The following is a 24,569-nucleotide window of genomic DNA, read 5'->3' on the forward strand; positions in this document are numbered from 1 at the left end:
CTGGTTGTTGCTGTCAATGCACTAACCACAGCCCACCCCAGCCACACTAGCTGCAGCCCCAGAGCCCATGAGACACAGTACCTCTCGTCCAATGTAAGAACCATTGCTTTCAAACATAACAGCGTGGTATTGGCCACTGTGGCTGTCCATGAGGGAAAGGATATCACTGGGCCTGTCAAGAAAAAGCAAAACCTTCAATGCTCTCCATGATAGCAAGCTGTCACAGCATGCCAGCACCCCAGTCACTTATACATACTGAGATTTTAAAAACCACGCCCAATCTGCACCATGCAACTTGGGGAGAAGGATGAACCAGGGCTTCCTACTTGTGGAGCTCTGCCACAATGATGGTCCAGGCCCCACAGGCCACCTTTCAATGGATCTACTCACTGAATAGGGTCCAGGGGCGGGCACGCGGGAGGTCGAGTGCTCTCTGTGTGGTTCTGCAGGAAGTCGATCATTGTCTGCCTGACTGTCCGCAGCTCCCTGTCAGGTCCTACAAAAGCAAATCTGGGTCATGGCTGTGGCTGCAGGTGTATGTACCTAAGTAGCCATTCCAAGCCCAGATCCCAAGGATAGTGAAGGCAGCAGCACCACTGACACAGCCCTAGGTGCAGAGCGGCTCACTGACAGGCTGTAGTGTGGCTAGCAGCAGATGCATACAATGGGAGACCACACAGCCCAGAGCAAGTGACAGGCTGTAAGACACATGGCAAAGTGACAAACCTCACACTCATGGTGGTGAGAAGTGGCCAGGGGCACCAACCAACTCATACATACTGCTAACATGGGCAAACTACCCCTGATGCCAGGAATGGCAGGTGCCTCCCAGGGGGATAAGCCTGTGAAGCAGTCACCTGCTCTTCACTAGGGCATTGCTCATACATAAAAAGGTACGAGCTAAAAAAAAAAAAAAAAAAGGTATGAGCTGAGCCCTATACTTGCCATATATACAGTCCACTAGATACTTTTTCAATAAAAGAGAAGCTAGGTAACAAAGAGGACCCTAAAAGGGACACAGGGATTTCCCTGGGAAGGGGAAATAGATGGGATCTCCTGGGTAAACTGAGGACAGAGGGGATGGAAATATGAGGGTTCAAGTTGGTTGAGTTGGGGATGGGATAGAGGAGGAGAGTAATGAGAGGCAGATATCTTGATAGAAGGGACCATTTTGGGGTTAGGGAGAAACCTGGTGCCAGGAAAACTCCTAGGAATCCACAAGGATGACCCCAGCTAAGACTCCTAGCAATAGTGGAGAGGGAGCCTGAACTGGCCTTCCCCTATAATCAGATTGGTGAATACCCTAGTTGTCATCATAGAACCTTCATCCAGTAACTGACAGAAGCAGATGCAGATGGATCCACAGCCAAGCACCGGGCAGAGCTCCTGGAGTCCAGCTGACGAAAGGGAGGAGGGAATGTACAAGCAAGGAGGGGTCAAGATCAGACAGCTGACCTGAGCTAATGGGAGCTCAAGGACTCTGGACCGACAGCTAGGGAGCCTGCAAGGGACCCACCTAGGCCCTCTGCATGTGGGTGACAGTTGTGTAGCTTGGTCTGTTTGTGGGGCCCCTAGCAGTGGGATCAGGACCTGTCCCTGGCGCTTGAGCTGGCTTTTTGGAACCTACCCTCCATGCAGGGATGCCTCGCCCAGCCTTGTTGCAGGAGGAGGAGCTTGGCCCTGCCTCAACGTGATATGACGTGCTTTGTTGACTCTCATGGGAAGCCTGCCCCTTTCTGAAAGGAGGAGTGTATGTGGGGGATAGGCGGGAGGTTGGGAGAGGAAACGGGAAGAGAGGAGGGAGGGGAAACTGTAGTTGGTGTGTAAAATAAATGAAAAAATAAAGTTTGCTACCGCATGAAGGTGAGAAAGGGACCTGAAGGTAATGGGGTAGGGATGGAAGGTACAGAGTGAGAATGACCAGAATGGAGGATGGACATGTACGAAACAGCCAAAGGACAAACTTAGTAAAAATGATAATAAAAATTACTACCACATTTCCCAAGAAGGGCAAAGCACAAAATAAAGAATCTTCCGTGGCTGGAGAGATGGCTCAGTGGGTAAGAGCATGCACTGCTCTTCAGGACTCAATTCAGCTCCTAAAACCTATGTCAGATGGTTCACAACCTCCTGTAACTCCAGTTCCAGGGGGTCTGACACCCCTGGCCTCCAAAGACAGACAGATGCACACACAAACACACATACATAATTAAAAAAAATTTTTTTTTTTAATCTCATTCCCGCCAGGTGGTGGTGGCACACGCCTTTAATCCTAGCACTCAGGAGGCAGAGCCAGGTGGATCTCTGAGTTCAAGGCCAGCCTGGTCTACAGAGCGAGATCCAAGACAGGCACCAAAACTACACAGAGAAACCCTGTCTTGAACACACACACACACACACACACACACACACCCCGCAAAAAAACAAAACAAAACAAAAAACAACTTATTCCCACACAAACCATTAAAGTTTGATATTTTTTCGAGACAGGTTTTCTCAAAAAAATAAAGCTTTGTTGTGTAGCTTTGTTGCCTGTCCAGGAGCTCGCTCTGTAGACCAGGCTGGCCTCGAACTCACAGAGATCACCTGCCTCTGCCTCCCAAGTACTGGAATTAAAGGCGTGTGCCACCACAGCCCAGCTAAAGTTTGAATTTTTAATAGAAAGTCAGGCAAAACTGGTACAAATATGCTGACTGAAGGGAGGAGGCCCATGGGATCCATCTGCTGAGACCATATCCAGTTTACCAGGTTCAGTGAGTCAGTCTACGGGATTAGAACAGAGTGCTGCGTATCCTTACCTTTAAAATTTTCTCCAGTTGTAAACTCCTTTGTAAATGCTCTAAAATACTAAAGGAAAAACACACAAAAAATAAGAAACAGCTTGGGGGAGTTGTGCCTATGTTTAATACTTGAACAAGATGACTGCTGTCTTACCCAGGAGCTCTGATCAAGTCCCTCCCAAAGTTACACTGACGTGTTCCCTGCCTCCATGGACACCAGTGTTCCTGCAGCTGTGTGGACCACTCTGCTAAGCACCAACTGGGTTTTATTATGTCACTTCTAGTCCAACAGGATCCCAAGCAAGACAACTCACTAGGGCGGGGTCCTTACAAGGGTGGTGTCCCTTCAAGAGCAATCTGAGGGCACAGGTTCCAGGGAAGAGGGGCTATCCAGAGCCTCTGAGAAGATGAGCGCTTCTGACCAGAGCTGCCCCATCAGAAGCACATCAGTGACAGCTGAGGCTAGGTAGTGTTCCCAACAAGAGGAGACCAGTGCTGAGACACATAGAGGACTCCCTGTGACAAGGTGGGGGAAGCAGAAGCAGTCAGGAGGAAAGTGGACAGACATCTAACAGTCCCACAAGAATAAAAACACAGATGTGACTGTCACCAGGAAGACAGGGAGCACAGGCACTCTGCCCTGCACCATGGGCATTATGTTGTGGGAGGGGCTGGCCCCACTGGGTCCTCTGGCCTTCTTCCCAGACCCAGTCAGGGAAACTTGTGTGTGTGTGGTGTGTGGTGTGTGTGTGTGTGTGTGTGTGTGTGTGTGTGTGTGATGGGTGTGCTCACAGCAGCATTGGTCCATGTAATAAAAGCTAGGAGATATCCCAACACACAGCAGAGAGGGGCATCACATTCAATGAGATATTACTGCACAGTCAAACCAAGGAGTCACAGCAGTGCCCAGTGCAAATCTTGGCAAAGTCATATGAAGTACAAGAAAGAAGGCCCAGCACTGTTTAATAGAGGGTATGGAGCGAAAAGCCAAGTAAAACAGGGATACACGTGACATTATCAGCCCAGTGTAGAAAGCAAGAGAACAAGCAACAAGGGCCTATAAGGTGCCATACGGAGCTTCACACTGGGAGGCCAGGTGGTCACAGGGTGGCAGAGTCCAGGCAATGAATGGGTGGGGAACACGGGACACCACTGTGCTGGATCCTGCCTCTGACAGTGCATAGTACTAGCAGGACAGAGCTGGGGTCACAGGCTCTTCAGAATTTATCTCTGAGTTGGGCAGTGGTGGCCCACACCTTTAATCCTAGCACTTGGGAGGTAGAGGCAGGCAGGTCTCTGAGTTCAAGGCCAGCCTAGTCTACAAAGTGAGTTTCAGGACAGCCAGGACTACACAGAGAAACTCTGTCTCAAAAAAAAAAAAAAAAAAAAAAAAAAAAGAGGAGGAGAAAGAAGAAGGAAGAGGAGGAGGGAGGAGGAGAAGGAAGAGGAGGAGGAGGGAGGCTCCACGGTTTTGGAGAGGCCCATGAGGGCAGGCATGTGGCCACACATTCGTGCACTCACTAAGCAGTGGACCTTCGGCAGGGTCACACATCTCCGCCCTCTAGTGGAAGAAACATGTCCAAGTTTGTCGGAAGGACCAACTGCAGCCCAGGCAGCGAGGTGCTGGGGGACCACTTTCATCACTGCTGGTGCCTTCAGCCAGTAACAGGAGACCAAGCAGCATGGTTCCCCACAAAGATAGGCACCCAACAGGCTTCTGTGAGCGGGGCTTCACACAGCAGCTGGCTCTTCAGTTAGAGCCTTCTGTGACTCCAGATGAGGAACAAAGGGGCAACATGCTGGGTCTGCAAATCCCCACAGTTTTTAGACTTCAAGTCAGAAATGACAACCTAGGAGTTACTGGTACCAGAATTCTGCCTAAAATCCCCTTGTGAAAAAGGCAGGACTGGAGCAGAGGTCAAGGTTGCCGGGGGCTCACCCTGAAGGTGGGGTAGAAGTGGATGTCGTATGTGCGGCACACGTCCTGGTTCTTTTCTTCTGCACAGTCCAGAGCAGCGACACGGATGGCAGCAGCCCAGTCTACAAGGCAAGAACGGGATCTTGAGCCGAGTTGCCAGCGCCAAGCCATTTCATGCTAGGCAGCATCTGCATGAGCACCAGCTGCCCCCGTGAAACCACCTGTGCACTTCCCTTTATGCTGTTCATGAGCTCTGTGCTGAGCTGGGAGAGCAGAGCAACATTTCAACCAAAGCTAGAGGCGCTTCCACCTCTGATCACTGAGGAAACAGAGTTCTGCTGAATTTTCATTTCACACAGCAGCTTGCCGTGCAGCATTTCCTATTAAAGACACCTGATGGGTAGAAGTGCAGGAACCGAAGCACTGTCTGCAGGACGGTAATGGAACACTACAAGAGATATCAAGTAGAGTACGTACAGTGACCAGGTAGACCTGGTGGGACCAGAAACGTGCAACCATTTTTTAAGTCAGGCCAGTGGTCTGCACTGATAGTACCCGCCTCCCCACCCCACCCCTGTCACCCAGGGATGCACATGCCACTGCTGCAGAAGAGGGGCAGTTTTAGATCTCCTTTTTTAGTTTCAAGGTTTTCATTGAGAATTTTCAACAAGTGTGTGCACACACACGGAAGCATGCATCAGAAAAAGTATAACAACCCCCTACATGTGCCTTGTCTTAGTGTCAGTAATTACCAGCTCTTGTGAATGTTTTATTCAAAACCCTACCCAGTTCTAGAACTCAGGAAGCAACCTCAGATCCAAAACATTGGTCATAAATCTTCCTGTCTTTTTCAGTCCAACACACTGCCATGGCCACACCCAATGAGTTATGTTCCTAATGCCATTAGGCACCTAGTTGAAACATCTCCTCCCATCCTGCCCACATCTGACACTCTCCCTAGAGCTCCTGTAAAAGGGGCATAAGTAGAGTTATTTTTCCCCCGAGACAGGGTTTCTCTGTGTAGCTTTGTGCCTTTCCTGGAACTCGCTTTGGAGACCAGGCTGGCCTCGAACTCACAGAGATCCGCCTGCCTCTGCCTCCTGAGTGCTGGGATTAAAGGCATGCGCCACCACCGCCCAGCAGAGATTTTTATCAGGTTCTTTTGCTGGGATTAGTTTTAAGAAGCTAAGTGTAAGTGGGGTGTACCTTTAATCCCAGCACTCCAGAGGCAGAGCCAGGTGGATCTCTGAGTTTGAGGCCAGCCTGGTCTATAGAGCAAGTTCCAAGACAGCCAGGGCTACAGAGAAACCCTGTCTCAAAAAAAAAAAAAAAAAAAAAAGTGCAGTGTGCTTCTGCAGGAGCATGAGGGGTAGCCTCGGCACCTCCCTCATTATTCTAATAATACACATTAGATCAGGGCTGCAGCCTCTCTTCTCACCTCTCCCCCAGGGGAGGGACACTGCAAGGGAAGTCACCTCTAGTAATACAGAGATAAGCGCCTGGCTCTTCTCTGCCTTGCCTTCTGGTCACTAGCATCAGGCACACCTTAGGTAACTGCAGGGGGTCCCCCACATGTCCTACTTCCTTGTGTCTGTCCTGGTATCCTTGTCAGGAGAGTTGGTTCTGGGGTTCCCTCTTCCTCCCTCATCAGAAAGAGTGTACCCTTTCTCCAGGGTATTAAAGTTACACCATTACACATGGTTCCAGGCATCTGGTCCTGCAGGGGTCCTGTCTAGGCCCAGGCCCAAGAAGTGCTGGGCTTGCCTGGTGGCCTGTGCATGATCAGCAGCACGGCCAGCTCACAGGTACACAGTGTAGGAAGGGGGAACGGGCATGAGAGACAGAAGAACCACCTGGGTGACCTTGTATATGCTCTGTCTGGAAGTCGCTTGATTTCTGGGCAGGAGTTCATGCAGTGGGTCACTGGTCATCAGCATGCTCTGTATTGCTAGTGTTACTCTGTTTTCACCAGCAACCTAGCTAAAAGTCACATGAGACCATTCCTCTGAGGACAAGTAATGCTCAAAACCCTCAGAGGCTGCCTGTGGGGATCAGCAGGGACTGAAGGGGCAGTGTCAGAAGACACAACACCATGTGCCAGAGTTCAGTGACTGTCTTCCTTTTGAACCACCCATGTCCTACCTACCACCCGACTTATAATACACACTCTTTCTCTCTTTTATTAAGAGTAAGAAGCAAGAATAGGTCATTCACAGATAGTAACCAAATACTGTTGGCTACAAAAAGCCAGCTCAGTCCCAAGGCCACTTTCAAAGCATAGGAGAAAACTCCAGTATTTCTGAATCACAGTCATAGCTTCCTGGAGTCTCAAATGGCACAGAACTGAGGAAGAACAGTTAATACTCCCATCCAATTAGGGGCAGATGGCACAGAAGGCACTCTGAGGCTCAAGGTACTTCAAGGGCAGATTTCCACCCTGCATCTGGCACAGCAGCTCATTCCTGCCACCCTGATTTGACTCACAGACCCAACCAATTCTCTCTGCTCACTGGGTGTTTCCACCCACACTTTTCTTCCATGTTCTAGAAAAGCACCTTCTGCCTGCCAAGAGTGTAACAGTGAAAATCTCCAAGAGTACAATGTAGGAACCAGTCTCCCAGCTACCTGAAATACCAAACCCACCTAGAACTGGGAAGGATGCACCTAGGTTTTCATGGTGGGGTCTGGTCCTGTTTTTGTTTTTCAGAATTTTCTTAAGCATGCACATCAGGAGAACTGAGTGTAGGGGCTGGTGCTCAGTGGCAGAGTACATCTCTGGGCCGATCCTGACACCGTGGCAGCTGCTCGCTGGTACTGGGCACTAGCTTTGTGTTTCTCAGATTCTGCATTCCAGAATGCAAACCAGAAGGCCACTCTCTCCAACACAAGGCACAGGAAAGGAGGGTTCCCGGTGCTGCAGGGGCAGTGCTCACCAAGACAAACCCCAGCCAGCGCCCCTGCAGTTTGTCTCTGTTTGTTTGTTTGTTTTTGTCTGAGATAGGCTCTGGCTAGGTAGCCCAGGCTGGTCTTGAACTTGAAATGCTCCTGCCTCAGTCTCCTGAGTGCTAAGACCATGGACTGGCTGGTTATGGCTCTTTTAATATCCCCGAATATAGCCCAGCACTAGGGACTAAACACATGAGCCCTCCTGAAATGACTCGGCATTTAGAAGACTGAAGGCACTAAGAGAATGTGGTGATATTTTGTTTGTGTTCTAACAAATAAAGCTTGCCTAAAGATCAGAGGGTAAAAGCACCACTGCCAAGGCGGGAGGAGACAGGAGCCCAGTCCTTTTGGCCGAGGAGCTGGCGAGGTGAGAGGTGGCAGTGGCTTGCTCCTTTGTCTCTGACCTTTCAGCATTTACCCCGATTTCTGACTCTGGGTTTTTATTATAAGACCAATTAGGATTTGTGCTACATCAGCCTAGGCCACTAGGAATGCAGAGCAGTGCTCGCTGACAACTGCACCTGGATCTCCATCACAGCAAGGCCTCAACACTGATCCACAGATTTCACCGAGCCCACAGTAGGCACTGTCCCCAAGTATGTGAGCAACCTCCTGGCCCTGCAATGTAATCAGCACAGAACACTGAAAAGGGTCTTTGATCCACACTGTCTCACTCCAGTGTCCTGTGAATGTCACAGCTCTTACTTTGTACATGAGGACACTGAACTCTAAGTACCCACATGATGAGGGAGGAAGAGAGAACCCCAGAACCAACTCTCCTGACAAGGATACCAGGACAGAGACAAGGAAGTAGGACATGTGGGGGAGCTGATGTTTCTGAGTGCTAATTTACCACCTGGGCTCTGGGAAGTAGCAAGGTGCAGTGAGCCATGCTATCAAGATGGAAGAAGACTCTTAGCTCAGCTGCAAACCCCATGCAAACAGCAGCAGGAGCTCACAACGGGCCTCAACAGAACTCCATGACTTCAAATCACAATCTTTACAGGTCCCCACAGTCACACAGCACTCCTTCAGATCTCTGGTCTTGGGCCTGGACCCCATTTTGCTCCCTTGGCTGGGTTCTTTCCTGTCTCCTCCAGGTCCCTGAGGGGACACCACTTACAACATCCACGACACTCAGGTGCATGAAGGTGAAGGTGAGGACAGTGAGGAGTCGTCAGCCGGTGAGACTGCAGGTGTCCCAGGGTGACAACACGGTTAGGCCAGGGCAAGCAAGGCTGAGACCTCTCTAGGGCCACAGAGAAAGGTCTTCTTACCACATGAGCATTTGTAGAACACTTATGAATGACATTTAAAAACATGAACGATGCCCTCTGACCTCGAGAGATTCAGAAGAGCAGGCCTCGTGAATGCAAACTGTACCAGACACTGTGCACGTGCATTACAGACAAGGGCTGGGAGCAAGTCCTCCTTTCCATGTAGTCAGGGCGATGGGACCGACTCACCACCATGTCCACTTCGGGCCTCTCTGGCCTGGCCCGCCCTGAGCGCTGCCTCTGTGGTGACTGCAGTCGGCTGTCCTAGCATCTCTCCTGAAATGTCCTGTCTTCCCCCTCAGCTCCAAGTGTCTCATATAGGTACAATGGAGACACCACTGGCTCTCTCTCCTTCAGACCCACAACAGTCACTTCAATCATATAGGGTCAGCTGCCCTGCCCTCTGACCCCATATGGGGCAACCGTTGGCTTGAAAAGGAGAAAGCCCTGGGTTGCCCACACTGTTTCTGCAGTCTGAAGCCTCAGCATGGTGGAATGAGCCATCACTGCAGCACTGAGAAGGAGCAGTGAACCTGAAGCTTACCTGCTTCAGATATATTCGATAACAAGGTCATTGCCAGTGATGGAAATCCTTACCACGAGTCCACCCTGTAGCACCAAAGCATAATTTCCAAAGAATTAAAGCAGATTCTCAAGCCAGGTGCGGAGGTGCATACTTATAATCTCAGCATCTGGGAGGCAGAGGCAGGTCAATCTCCAAGTTTGAGACCAACCTGATCTACAGAGTAAGTTCCAGAATAGCCAGGGCTAAACAGAGAAACCCTGTCTCAAAAACCAAAACAAAAAGAAAAAAAAAAGAAAAAGCAGATTCTCACTGCAGGAAGCAATGTCACCATGTTAACAATGTTCTTCAGCAGAACACTGAAGGCCCTGGGGAGGGTCGCACACAAGAGCACCAGGGACAGTGAGAGGCCAGGACAAAGCTGTCTTAGTGCTGACCCACACCATCAGATCTTACTGACCGAGTAAGATGTGAAGTTCACCTAACTGTAGCCAGGGCTAGTGAGCAATGAACAGCAGCCACCCAGACACCCCTGGATTACTAGTTCCTGTGAAATGAAGTCCTAGTATGAGATGGAAAGGACCCGAGGCCCACAGTGGCTGAGGATGAAAGCAGCCAGAAGGCAGAAGCTGGCCAGGCTGGGAACATGACCACACTCTGGGCTCAAATGCAATGGGTCATGAAGTCTCCTCCTAAGAATCACTCCTTACCCTTGCCTTAGGGTAAGCGTTGGCCCAAATCTATCTATACAGTTGGTTGGTTAAGGTGGTCACACCACACCTGGAATCCCAGCATCAAAAAGCAAAGGCAAGAGGATTGCAACTTTGAAGACAAGACTGGGCTACACAGCAAGACCTTGACAAATCATCCCTCCCTCCCCCGCTACCAAAGGAAAAGTGCCAAGGACCCTCATGAGTATGTCTTGCCTCTGTTCTGTCCACTGGGAACCTCACAGGCCAGAAATGGACTGCAAAGCCCCTGAGCTCACCTTAGAAGGTATGACTTTCTTTTGCTTCCTCACCACCATGAGACCCTTGGCTTTGGGGGGCGATGACCCTACTGATCTCTATCCAGTAAGGGTAGGAAGAGTTACTTTGCCTTTCTTAGTGTCCCAGTTTTTCCTAACTTTTACCCAGACACTTCTCAGAAGTCTGCTCTGCCACGTAAAACCATGGTTTGTTTTTGGTTTCTTGTCCTCTAGGAGCAGGATGCCCACTGTCTGCCAGGTCACCACCCTTGAACTCTTTTAACACCCTCTGGACCTGGGGTCCTGCCTGCCTGGGCTCTCTGCCCTTGCTGTGGCCAGTCACAGTGACAGCTCCTCAGAGGGCGACAGCAGACTTCCCCAACTGCCAGCTCCTTTAGCAGGGCAGGTCAGTCCTGCAGTTACTTTCTTTCTCACGTACTACACATCCCTCTAACGAACAAGGACCTGCCTGCTTTGCCCACTGCTCCCTTCAGCCTAGCAGAGCTGGGTGAAGAGATGTGAGAATCAGCTCAGAGCCCACACTGCCAACTGCCAACGCTGAGAAGTCCAGCTTTAGCCTCACACAAGCACCGCCTGCCCTGCTGCTACTTCAGATCCCTGTGAGCCCATAAGGCACCTGCAGAGCCACACTTAGATAAGGTGCCCCTTAACAGAGGACATCCAGGGAAAGGGGCATGTGTGCTGGCATCTCACGGGGTAAAAACCGCTGGGCCTATGCACCCTGAGAAAGCTGCAGCAGACGGCAATGACAGTTAGGAACCGGGAGGCCTGAAGCCTGAGGCTGGCAGATGGACAGCATTCACAGCAAACAAAGACACAGCACCCACTTTACCAGAAATGGGATTCGGAACCCTGACAAGGCGGCTCTGGGGTGTGTGCCTCATTCAGCAGTGCCGGCCTTGCCTATCCAGGACACCATTCTAAAAGAAACCAAACGCAAACTGCTTGTTTGCACCAGCCAGGCTGTCCCCTCCAGCGAGGGGTAACAGGGCCCCCACTGGAGGGCAGAGGTTGCGAGAGGGGAGGGTGACCAACTACAAGTGACTTCTGGCTTGTACTCAGCTTAGCCATTTTAGTACTACAGGCTTAGAAATATCTGTAAAATAATTACGATACATAGTAGACCAAGTTATTTCAAATTTATTTGTCAAGTGATTCGATTGCTGAATGAACAGATTCAATTTTTCCCATCACTTGCCATGTCTCAATGGAGAAGCAGAGGAAATCCTGATTTTGTGACCAAGCATCATTGGTTCTAGAAAATGATTACAAGTAAATTAGCCTCAGAACTGTTCTAGCTCTCTTATGGCTTCTTCACCCTCACAAAATCCTGGGCAATCATGTCTCCAAGCCCACATTCCAGACACCCAGAACCTTCTCTCTGAGTGCATTCCTTCTCTTGGCGAAGCAAAGGTCTTGGGGGGAGCTCCAACTCCAAGCTCCAAGTGCGGGACACATGGGTCTGGGTAGAAAGAAAATCCATTTTCCACAAGTGCAACCCAGCACTTGACACCCACCAGTCACCCAGGACCAGTGTGGGAACCAAGCACTCTTCCCCAGCCTCACTGAGAGTGGCTGGGGCCTCAAGGTTCTTCATTCTTAGCGCTTGGTTTATTTAGTCTTGGTAAGTAAGATGGAAAACAATACGCCCCTGAGCATTCAAGGGTGTACTGGGGTGAGGTTAACAAGCCCTGTTGGTTAGATGGTAAAGCATATGCTGGAGACACAGGAAAGGAATTACTGTGATGACTGGGTCCCTTCCACTTCCTGGTACCTGGAATGCAGTGGTGACAGTCCTCTGGGTGGATGGCCAGCCTTGTTAAGTAAAACAACCCACTTGGCTATTTGAAAATACACAAGCAGCTGACGTCCCTAACATGCTAACTGCAGCTACCTTGGAGAAGCACACTCTGGCCAGTTGGCAGCTGGCGCTGGCTAATGGTAAAGTGACCAGATGGCTGTGACATACACTGAAGAGTGGTTGCTCTCTGCAGCTTCCAGGACTCTGGGCCTGCCAAACCCCTCAGCAATTACTGTCCCCAGTGTCCCCCTCTGTTTTCAGTAAATAGATAACGGGCACCCTATAAATATTAAGCCGTCATCTTCAAGAGCTTGTGTCCTAAGCAAGCAGAAGACACCAGACACGATGGGAATGAGAGCCTAGGAGGAGGCATAAAGGCTTAGCTACTGCTGGCAACAGTAACAGCACTCGGTCTTCCGCCTGTGGATGGTACACTCTGTACCTATCTACCTGTCCAATACCTCCTACTCTCAATTCCCAATGTCCTCTATAGGGACACAGGAAGTGTGCCAATGGGGCTCTATTGCCACCTGTGCCTGGACTTAGGCCCTGGCCTGTCACCTGGGTACCCTCAGCTGCAATAGAGACTAACTGCCTCCTTGCCAGACAGTTCTAGACTCATTGTAGACACTGTGGTGATGGTCTGGCAGTTCTCCTGTTCCCCTTCAAGTCCTTCACCAAAAATTTTAGGGCCAACAACAGATCTGCCCTCCTCTCCAAGGTGTACTTGAAGGGGAGAGAAGAGCCACAGATCACAGAGAGCTCAGAGGGACACAGGCTCAGCCTTCAGGGCACATTCCTGTTCTCCTAGGCCTCTAGGTGATTGCCAGTGCAATCTACTCTTCAGTGGCCAGCAAAGTAAGCACAGGTGTCAACTGCCAACCCAGACTGAGCTAAACACGACAGCTTGGGATAAACAATTTCAACAGAGCAGAACAGTAGACCTTTTTGTTTTGTTTTGTTTTTCGAGACAGAGCTTTTCTGTAGCTTTGGAGCCTGTCTTGGAACTCACTCTGTAGACCAGGCTGGCCTCAAACTCAGAGATTTGCCTATCTCTGGGATTAAAGGTGTGCGCCACCACTGCCCAGCACAGTAGACCTTTTGTTAACCCATCTCTCATAAGGAAAAACACTACTTCCCCCTAAAAGTCAGTGAAGAGTAAAAGAAACACCATCGTAAGTTTTTGAGGAAGTGAAGGCGTCCGGAACCAAAGACACAAGTGTTGTTTGAATCTCAGAGGTCTTATTTTTTTAATAGAAAACCCAGAGCCAGATATCAGGGTGAAAGCTGAAAGATCAGAGAAGCAGAACAAGCCACAGCCAACCTCACCTCACCAACTCCTCAGCTGATCCTGTTTCCTGAACTGAAAGCCTCTGAGTCCTCACCAGAAAGGATCTCAGCTGAACTGCTTTAGTTCCTGTTTCCTTACACCTAATATACCTGGGATTAAAGGTGTGTGTGCTTCCCAGTACTGGGATTAAAGGTGTGTGCCACCACTGCCTGGCTGTGTTTCTAGTGCGGCCTTGAACTCACAGAGATCCACACGGATTTCTGCCTCCCAAGCGATAGGGTTAAGGATGTGTGCCACCACTGTCTGGCCTCTATGTCTAATCTAGTGGCTGGCTCTGTTCTCTGATCCTCAGGAAAGCTTTATTAGGGTACACACTATATCACCACATACAAGGCTGGGGGAGCCCTCCCTCTATGGACCTTCCAGTTGCTCACTCCAATCAGACAAGTTGAGGGGCAGGAAGGCAGACATGGGCCACCTTCTAGTTCCAATGCCATGGCAACAAAGCCAATCCAATCAGAGACTGGGGAAACCATTGGGTGCTATTTCAGGGGGGCAGGAAGAGACTCTTGGTAAGAACCCAATGCAAGGCCTGCATGCCCAGCTCACAGGTGACTGATTACCCCTGTGTGGCTAAGCACCCTCTCTCCTGCTGGATGACGCAGGCAGGGAGACAGCAGGGAGCACAGTCAAATGCAGGCCAGGGCAGAGGGTCTAGTGATTCTTATTCTTATTCTGCACAGAATTCCACAAGACAAGGCACTGAAGAGGTACTGAGCTCAATATCCCAGGACAGGGTGAGAGCAAACCCTTCCTAAGGAAGATGGACATGGCAGACATCACAAGGGATGCCATCTCTTCTGCAGGCATCTAGCAGTTAGGCAGGATCCCTTACAATAGCTGATCAGACATCTTTGGAGCTTGTGCTGACAGGATGTTGGGACCCACCCAGCAGCCTAGGCTGGGACCGATAACATGGGTGTCTCCGCAATCCCCAGGTGACTTGCTTCACACTCGGACTCAGAGGGCCCTGACTCAGGCAGCCTTGTCCCCAGCATCCCTGCTCCGCTCCTCAGGTCCTCACCTGCTCCTGCCAGTCAGCTCTCTCACTGTCAGCATACCTGCAGTCAGTCTCAGGCCCATCGTCCTGGCAACCAGCCACTCTTTAGGCAACTTCACTTCATTAAGTCAACCATAGCATTAGTTGTGGATTTTTACTGTGGCACTTTCAGAATTGTCCTTCCTTTCAAGTTCCAGGGACAATTTCAGCCCTCTCTACTGTTGGTTTGGCTACAGAAGAACCCACTTGTAACATCTGATATGGTTAATGATATTTACAAGTCAGTTACTAGATTGAAAACCAGAACCAGTTTAAACAAAGAAGCTGCCAGCAAGTCTTGCCAGGGTCACCTGCATGTCCACTGACAAGTATCAAGAACTGAAAAGTCCTCTCTACTACTGAGTGGCTTTAAAAACAAAAACAAAACAAAATAAAAACAAAACCACTATATAAACTCTGTCTTTTCAATCGCTGGTCTCACTTTTGGCTAGAGCTTGCCAGAAATCTTGAGATGGCTCAGAGGTTAAAAGCACACACTGCTCTTGCAGGGACCAGGATTCGATTCCCAGCACCTACATCCTACAGCTCCAGTTTCAGAGGATCCAACACCTCTGGCCTCCATGGAAAACTGCACACACCTGTACACACCCACACCCACATAATTCAAAATAAAATAAATCTTAGGAAGAAGGAAAAAAGAAAACTTAAGACCCAAGAGAACAATGCCATTAGATTCTACATAAAAGCCTAGCACTCAAGAAGCAGAGGTCAGTGGATTCAAGGCCAGCCTGGGCTACTCTAATGAAGAAGTTAAAAAAAAAAAAAAAAAAAAGTGTCCCAACAATGAGGAAAGAGAAGGTAAACATTTAAAAATAGTCATTTGCAATTGTGTACTTGAAAAAAGGCTTCTTTGCAAATCTGTTTAAGAAAAACACAGCAGTGTTTCAACACCAGACCTAAAACCAAAGGTGCAAGGAGAAGAGTAACAATTTGTTGTTTTGCACTGTGAGATCTGTAATTAGAGGTTAGTTCAACAGAGGGAGGCTGGTGAAGCCAGGGAAAGCTACTGCGCAGCCACTTAAATCCATTTACAGAAGCTGCTGGAAGAGGTCTGAGGTCTGCAAAGTAACTTAGCACTAAGAAAGCAACGATTTCTCAAAAGCTATGGTTAGTGAACAAGAAGCCCATCAAGAAGACGCTCTGTAAACTTTCTGCTTCTGCAGAGCGGTCCCCAGAGTGTCTGGGTTTCTAAGTTTCTCGGCCCGAAGCCCACCATATGGACGGACGGCTACCTAGCAAACCAGGCTGGGGTTTGACAGGAATGGGGATCTTCCAGAGTGGAGACGGTAGGCTCCGAAATGCAATTGCTGGGGATGGGGGAGGTCCAGGCTGGTCAGGGAGCGGTCAGGATAAGAGGCTGGGGACGGGATGAAGTCGGTGTTCTGAGAGCTGGCGACCTCAGCAGAGCCATCTGCCCCTGCTGTGGCTTCGACCCTCACAGCTGTTGCGCGGGAGGATCGTCGGCCGGCGCGCAGGACCCTCACCTCGCACGTCCGCCGCCAGCGCTCGCCAGGTGGGCGCATAGCCGATGCAGTGGCCGCACCACGACGAATGGAACTGCACTAGCCACGCGGCCGAGCTGTTGCCCGTGGCCGAGCGCACGCTGCCGCTGTCCAGCAACCACACGGCGTCCTCGCCCACGCGGTACAGCCGCGCCGCGCCGCCCTCCCGGGGCCCCACCGCCGCCACCGCCGCCAGCAGCAGGAGCAGCCGCGCGGCCCGCAGAGAGGGCGGCCGCCGCGCTTCAGCTCCGGGACCGCGCGCCACAGCCCGGGCCGCCGCCATGTTGGGAGTGCCGCCGGCGCGCCGACCTTTCACCCTGGCAACCGCCATCACGTGCTTGCGCGCGCCGGTCCCGCCCTGCGCATTGGCCCCGCCCCCAAATTAGCTAGTCCTCTCAAGCACCACCCCTCGTTCTTCTCGCCCCGCCCCCGTGATCTGGTCCCACCCCGAGCTCTGGTCATCCCAGGTCCGGCCTTGCTCGCTCTTTTTGCCCCGCCCCCGTACACTGGCCCCGCCCCACAATGCAGGTCCCGCCTCACTCCCTAGATCTGCTCCGCCCCCTTACTCCTGGCCCCGCCCCTGCTCTGGGTCTCTGTTGGCCCTGCCCCAATCTTGGTTTGCTCCTGACTACAGGTACTTTTCAACTAACTGAGAAGCCTGGGCCTAGGCAGCCAGATTTAGCAGGGCGAAATAGTTCATGCCAAGTTGAATGTGAAGTTGAGTTTCAGCCTGAAATGCATATTTAATTGGGCATAAATAGACTCAGACACTATTATCTATGTACCTGAAATTCATATGTAACATGCATTCTGGATTTTACAAGCAACCTGTGATTTTATCTGTCAACATCAAATGTCCATGATGATCACCTTGACCATTTTATAACCCAGAGGATATGGTAGAGCCACAGGGCAAAGTCAGACGACGTCCTGCTAAGATTGTAGAAGGGAGAAGTAGACCTTTTTTTAGATAGGGTTCTAAGGCTGGTATGGAACTCACTATATAGCTGAGTCTGATCTTGAACTCTCTGTCCTGCCTCCCTAGCTCTGGGATTACAGATGTGTACCATCATGCCTGGCTTCTCCAATCACTTAGTCTACTTTCCTATGCTAACATTCTGCTCTACCAAACACTAGAGAGAACATACAATCCAAGCCAAGCCCTGATGCCCAGGGTTGTGTAGATCAAGACAGCAAGTGTTGGGGACTGTTGTGCATATAACGGCATGGAGGCATCTCTTGGAAAGTTACTGGGTTGAGGAGAGGGGCAAGAGGAACATGTACAAAGTTCCTGAGGTAAAATGAAGGCTGCTGAGCCCTTGGGAGACATAGGGAGTGAGGAGCTGGTTTTGGTTGGAGCAGAGCATACTAGGGCCAGAGCAGAAGTAAAGAGAAGTGCCCCCAATGACACCATGACGAGGGGGGATGGATGCCTGTGACTGTGGATTTGAGGGCAGGAGGATGGGATCCCTGCATATCCCCATGGGAGATGGAGCTGGGCTTAGAACTCTGGTACCCACAGACCACAGGTTGGCTGTTATCATCATCAGAGACCTAACTGTGTCATTCTGTAACCTGGAAGGACACAGCTGAGGGCAAAACCTCCATGCAGGTGAGCCACAGGGTCAGGAACAGGCTGGTGTGTGTACATGCATACATGTGTCCTATTTTCCAAAGCCTGCAGTCTCATTTTACAGACGCCAGGCTGGCTCCTAGGTGGGTTCTGGAAGCATGGGGTGGAGGGCTGTGGGGATTGCTTGAGGCAAAGGGAGAGAGACACTGGTTGGGAGACAATACAGAGAAGCTGTTTGGTGTTTAATGGCCCCCAAAGGGCGGGTAAGCAGGACCAGGAACCACAGAGACTGATATGGAAGCTGCCTTGGGAAGCAGGCAGGAGAGGACCGGCTGCTTGTGCCTGAGTTGGTGTGTAGGAACGATCTGGACAAGGCCTGCCTGAGGCAGGAGAGCCTGAGCTTCAGGTCCTAACTCTACCCAGAAGGCAAGAAGGTCTGAGGCAGGCAGGGTGGGATGGGGAAACCCATGGGGATATGAGGAAGGGATTCTGGAGTCTGGCTGAAGCCTCTCTCCAGCTGACAATCAAGAATTCCAATGCAATTAACATTTGCTGACACATTTTTCAGATAGCAACATTTTTCAAATAAGGATGTTAAAGTAGCAGCAAGCCATGTTTGAGTGTTCTCAACCTAAACCTGCAAGTTTCTAGGAATCTCACAAGGAACCCCATTTACAAGAAAAGATGTGTCTTAAACCCCTTGTGGCCCGAGGTTTTATTTTTAACAGATTGTAATCCCATCCAGAGTGCCATCAGAACCATCCTATAATCTCACTCATTGAAAGGGGGAAAGAGAGAGAGGGGAAATCCCTTAGGAACCTGTTGAGCAAGAAACTCTGACAGCTTCCAAAATCCTATATACAGCTATTGCTAAACCACTTAGATATGACTCTCCTTTGAGAAGCCAACACCCAGGCTTAGGTGTGCCCTATTCTTTCTCTGAGCATTTCTCTATTAAATCACTCCGATGAAGTTTTTGTTACTTCCTAATAAACTCCACTACTATCAGGCTAATCCTAAAATTCTTATCTATGGCAAAGTCAAGGATCTGGTGTGATCTGGATGGAAATCGTTGAAGGATAAGGAGACTCCTCGGGTTGCTGGGGACCACATGGGTTGTGTCCATTGCTGCAACTGTGTCTCACTGATGATAAGTCCACTCTACTCCCAGCCCACAGCAACTAGACCCCAGGGCTCAGACGAGAGGCACAGGGAGAATACTCTGTGATCCTGGGAGTATATGGCTCTCATCCACTTGTTTTTATGAGAGTAGCTGTTATGGTGGAGCAGGGCATGAAACCCTAGGGGCTTGGGAAAGCTGGGTGACAGTCTGGCATGTGGAAAGTTGAAAGCATGGTCTAAGGGGACTGCTTAGCAGGGCACTGACAGAGACAGATCACAGGAAAATCAAAGGTACAGGTTAACAGAGAAATAACTATTTTCTATGAAAAATAATGACTTCTCCTGAGGCTCATGTCAAGATTTATTGGCCCAAGTGGTTACAAAGGATCAGAACCAGGGCGGGTACAGCCTGAGGCCTTGGAGGGAGGGACCTTGGGCTGAAGCCTCACCAGGGTCAATACGTCTGAATGCCAAAGCGCTCTGCTCGCACACATGCTAGCTAGATAAAGCGTGTCTAGCACTTTCTGTGGATATACTTTCTCTCCGCCCACAAGAGTAATTTCATGGCTTGGCTCCTGCAGCTACAGCAGTCTTCAGAAAGCCTGACCTGATTCTCATTAGTTTCCCATCACCAGCTTCCCTTCAAGGACACTGTGCCAAGGCTAAAGCATGCTGCACCTGCTCTGTACCCAGGGGAGGTGGCTCTGGGGAGATCCTGGCTGTCTTGTGTGTATAGCCCTAATGTGCCTAGCTTTCAGCACCAACCCCCATGAAACTAAGACTGGGCAGGAGCAAGGGGCTGCTGTGGAATTTGAGGCAAATTTGCAAGGTTTTGTTGGGGGAGATTTATTGCTATGCCAAACATGTGTGTGTAAAATACATAATTCCTCTCACTCAGCCTCATAAATCCAAAGAGGTTAGCAATAAATAGAAAAAAAAAACAAGTAAAAAATTACAGAATAATTCATTCCAAAAAACTACAGGGCAGTCAATAGGAAAGCTATAGGTCAGAAATGTGTCTTAAAAATATATACACCAAAGAGTGTATATTCCGACTGGACCAAGCCTCTTCTGTGCTCTGGCACCAGCTGGGAAACCTGGTGCAGGATCTTAGCTGGCAGATCCCTGGAGCCAAGTATTCGCTGGGCCTACTGCACAAAAGTTGGCTTGCTGAGAGCCCATTGGAGCTAAGAGGCTGGGATGCCCCTGAGGCCAAGTTAACTGTGAGTCTGCAAGGGGCAGAAAGGGATTCTACTTCATAGCAGGGGCCCAAAGGAATTGTAAGTGGCCTGGAAACCAAAGCATGCAGCAGAGGCAGGACCGATCTGATGGCTTAGCACCAAGGGGCTTGCCCATTCCACCTGCCTGTTAAATTTGGGTTCCCCAGAGGCCATAAGCTATCTCCCCAGAGGAGATAATGCCTTACAGTTGGGCGTCTGAGCATGGGTGGGAGAAGCCGAGCCCTGGATGGATCAGCCCTGGACTCACATGTCCCGAAGCCTAGCAGGATGCTCATCTATCAATAATCCGCACCCACAAGGGGCCTTCTCATTCAAGAAATAACTAGTTGCACAATTTTGTGACTGTATTAAAAGTCACTAATATGTACATTTTTAAAAGAAAACTATGATATGTGGATTATAATCAATAAAATTTGATTAGAAGCCTATCAGTTGTGGTGCATGCCTTTAATCCCAGCACTTCAAGAGCCTGATAGAAAGTGGATACTCTGCCCATGGAATACAGACACAGCCATCCTGTAATGGGCATGAGAGAATCTCACCCATGACTGTCAAACATAGGTGAACATTGGACATTTATAGGCTGAGACAAAGGCAGATCTCTGTGAGTTCAAGGCCAGCCTTGTCTATAGAATGAGTTCCAAGACAGTTAGGGTTGTTACACAGAGAAACTCTGTCTTGAGAAAAGAAAAAAAAAAAAAACACAAAAACAAAAAAAAAAATTTTTAAAGCCATTTAATGAGAAGAGTCTGGAGAGATGGCTGAGCAGTTAAGAGTATCTGTTGCTTTTGAGGACCAGGATTTGATTCCCAGCACCCACGTGGTGGCTCACAGCTGTTTGTGACTCCAGTTCCAGGGATGCAAACCCTCTTCTGACCTCTGCAGGTACCAAGGCACACTCATAGTGCATATACATTCATGTAGACAAAATAGTCACACACATAAAATAAAAATAATCCTTTGTGAAAAAAGTTTTCAAAGGAGATCAGATGGGCAGGGGTGGTGGTGGGCGGGGGACGGGACTCATAGGAGAGCACTTCACTAGCTCTATACTAGGCCCTATAGTCCATCCCCGACACTGGAAAAAAGTGTTAAAAATGTAAAATGGCTGAGCACGGTACTGCAGGCCTGCGCTACTCAGGAGGCTGAGAAAGGAGGATTGCAAGTTTGAGATCGCTTGGGCTAGAGTGAATTCAAGGCCAGCCTGGGAGCTCAGTAAGAACCTGTCCCTCCAGGTCTTGGTTTCTCTCTCCAGGTGCTGAGAAAAAGTAAGAGGGAAGTATTGGTGCTTGCTGCTAAACCTGATGACCTGAGTTTGATCTACAAACTCCACGTGGTAGAAGGAGAGAACGGACTGCCAGTTCTTCTATGACCACACAGACACTGCAGCACCCACACACATACAAGTAAATGAATGTTAAAACAAGTAAGTGAAAAGGGGCTGGAGACGTGGTTCAATGTTAGCATGTTTTCCTAGTTTGTGCTAAGCCTTGCCCCAAGCCTCAATACTGGTTGGCAGGGGGATATCTTGGTATATACAGAAGTATAAAAATGAAAACAAAAAAAACCATTTTCTGAAGATAATTTCTTCATATTTTAGACTTTACTCAAGTATTTTTTTAATTTTTAAAAACTGATATATAAAACAAAAACACACATATTACCTAGCTACCACATGAAGTGTTCAACTTCTTTTATGTGTGTAATTTCCCATGATACTGAACTAAACACCAACTCAGTGACCCAGACTTTTCATGGAGATAAACCAATTTCATTGGCACAGATTATTCATAAGCATAATGTTTAAGGATTAAAATAAGATGTGAGCGAGACTGAGAGGGAAAGAAGGAGAGTTGGAGAGGAAGGGTGAAAGGACAGGGCAGAGGATGAATACAGTCAAAGTACGTGATGCACTTGGGAGACAATGTCTTTATGAGACCCAGCAAAAGAACAGTAAATATACATCAATAAACAAGAAATTAAAACAAAAGGATGGATGAGAGATGATTAGATACACACACCCATGTATATACAAACATGCACACACTGTACACATACATGTGCACACACATGCTGATTTAAGGCAAGCAACCTCTGGTGGTTCTAACCATGTATGTGAGCTCCATCCCATGAGATCCTGCCCAAGCCTGATTCAGAAAACAGATTCAAAAGCTGCTTCTTCCGAAAGACTTCTGGGTTTGTGTTAAAGGCACTTCCTTTGAGGTGTGTGGCAGCTCATGTCTATAATCCTAGTACTCGGGAGGAAGGCTGAGGCAGAGAGATTTATATGAGTTCAAAGCTAACCTGGGTTACAGGGCAAAACCCAGTCACACACAAACACATACACACAGTGCCGCTTCCCCAGGGCACTAAAGACAAGACAGAAAGCTACACAAATCAGATGCATCATCAGGACACTCCCACCTGCATGGGCATCTAGTCAGAGGACTCTGTGTGGCTTCCAGCATGAGAGCCTAGAATCCCCAAAGACAGCCCATCCCCCTAATTGCTCTGGGTCCCAGAAAAGCCTCCGTTCAGCTACAAAAGCAGAGATTTCCACTGTTGTCTGAGACTGTGCACCAGCACCCAGAGATGACAATTGGTTGGGATACAGTTGTGGGGTAACACCGGGCTACCAGGAGTGAGTGGCAGGCAGCCTGCTCTCCCTCAGGAACACACCAGAGTCCCCTGAGGGAGGTGAAGGTGGCACCTGACAGAAGTCACTGCTTTAGTGGCCTGTCCTCACCCTTATATGTGCCCCCAATTGTTCTGTTCTCCTGGGGGACTGACTACAGGAGCCCACCCCAGGGCCACTCCACTCCCTGTAGAGATCCTGTACCCTAGGCTCCTGTGAGCCCAGCCCCCAGCTGGATGAGGCCCTTGGCTCTGCAAGCTGGTCTCATTCTTATGATTAAGCCGTTGGCTTCTTTCCACGCAGCAAATCCTGTGTGGTTGGATCAACAAGTCCTTGGATGTGTGTCCTGAGGGAAGAAGGCATTCTGGGGGAGAATGGCCACTGCTTCCTTATACAAAAGCCATCTGTGTCACCTGCCCACATTTCAAGAACCACTCTGTTCATTCTGTCCTGGAAGGCCCCCAGGGAATAAACGAGGCCGTCTAGGCCTTTGTCTAGTCAGCCAGGCCTACAAGGGACAAGATGTCTTTTTGGACCCCAGTCACTGTGTTTCTGAGAAAATTAGTGTCCCAGCAAGCCCCATGAAAGCAAAAATATCACAAGACCAGGAGAGACCCTCAACCCCTGGGGACAAGCCCTAAGCCTTGCTTGTCAAGGGTGACCAGTTATCTGCTCCCCATCTCCACAAGATGAACAAATGTCCCTCAGCCACAAGCAATCTGTTGGAAACAGGAGACATAGCAAGATCCAGACGGGTCTGAAGAGATATTTCAGTTGATTAAGCATTTGCCCTGCAAGTATGAGGACCTACATTCAGTTCCCAGAACCTATGTTCAAAAACAAACAAACAAGACAGATACCTCAGCCTGTAAAAGCACTTGCCATGCAAGCCTGGTGAGCTGAATTTGATCCCTAGAAACCACTGCAGAAGGAACCAATTCCCAAAAGCTGTCCTCTAACCTCCACACAGGGACCATGGCATGCACACAAAATATTTTTTAAAGTCAAGAGCTGGAGAGATGGCTTAGTGGTTAAGAGCATTGGCTGCTCATCCAGAGGTCCTAAATTCAATTCCCAGCAACCACATGGTGGCTCACAACCATCTGTAATGCAATATGGTACCCTCTTCTGGCCTGCAGGTATACATGCAGGCAGAACACTGTATACATAATAAACGTTTTTTAAAAAAGAGTGTTTCCTGCTCTTCCAGAGGACCTAAGTTCAGTTCCCAGCACCCATATCAGATGGCTCTCAACCACCTTAACTCCAGTTGTGACGCCCTCTTCTGGGAATCCAAGTGCACCTGCACACATGTATACACACACACACACACACACACACACACACACACACCCATCAAAGGTAGGTGAACATTGGGCATTTATAGGCTGAGACAAAGCCCAGGACAGATCCTCCATGTACTCTGATCACTTCTCCGCTTGGTGGCCTCCAACACTACCTTTCTCCCTTGGCATCACTGACTCCCACACTACCTCATTCTAGCTGGAGCCTCTGACCTTCTGAGCTCGCCTCGGGCAGCCATTGGACACCATCCTACATAGCCTTTGCTGTGCATGCCTCAATCACTGAGGTTTGGACCCTTTGAGAGCCTGACAGAAGCTAGGATACTCTGCCCAGGGAAATGCAGACAGAGCCAGCCTGTAATGGGCATGAGAGAATCTCACCCATGACTGTTGATTGTTTCAGATAACTATCCTGCCAGCCTAGTGCAGTGTGAACATTCTGTATGACAATGGGAAGACCAGGTCCCTCAAATCAGGTTCTTGTGTATACAGACAGAGACAGACACACAGGCACACACAGACAGACACACAGATATACACACACACAG

General features: G+C 49.5%; 1 protein-coding gene across 1 annotated transcript in view; it reads right to left on the minus strand.

Annotated features, from left to right (window-relative positions):
- The window catches only part of Qsox2 (quiescin sulfhydryl oxidase 2), a 31,838-nt gene extending 15,394 nt beyond the window's left edge, over positions 1 to 16,444 (minus strand). Inside the window, exons 1-5 of the mRNA XM_059260327.1 lie at positions 16,129 to 16,444; positions 4,720 to 4,820; positions 2,799 to 2,847; positions 391 to 496; positions 82 to 172 (exon numbers count right to left, since the gene is read on the minus strand). Coding sequence (XP_059116310.1) covers positions 82 to 172; positions 391 to 496; positions 2,799 to 2,847; positions 4,720 to 4,820; positions 16,129 to 16,429 — 648 coding nt within the window. The 5' untranslated portion in view covers positions 16,430 to 16,444. The remainder of the gene's footprint in view (positions 1 to 81; positions 173 to 390; positions 497 to 2,798; positions 2,848 to 4,719; positions 4,821 to 16,128) is intronic.
- Positions 16,445 to 24,569: the final 8,125 nt, after the last annotated feature.

The sequence above is a fragment of the Peromyscus eremicus genome, chromosome 4, assembly GCF_949786415.1.
Source record: "Peromyscus eremicus chromosome 4, PerEre_H2_v1, whole genome shotgun sequence".
Taxonomy (NCBI): domain Eukaryota; kingdom Metazoa; phylum Chordata; class Mammalia; order Rodentia; family Cricetidae; genus Peromyscus; species Peromyscus eremicus.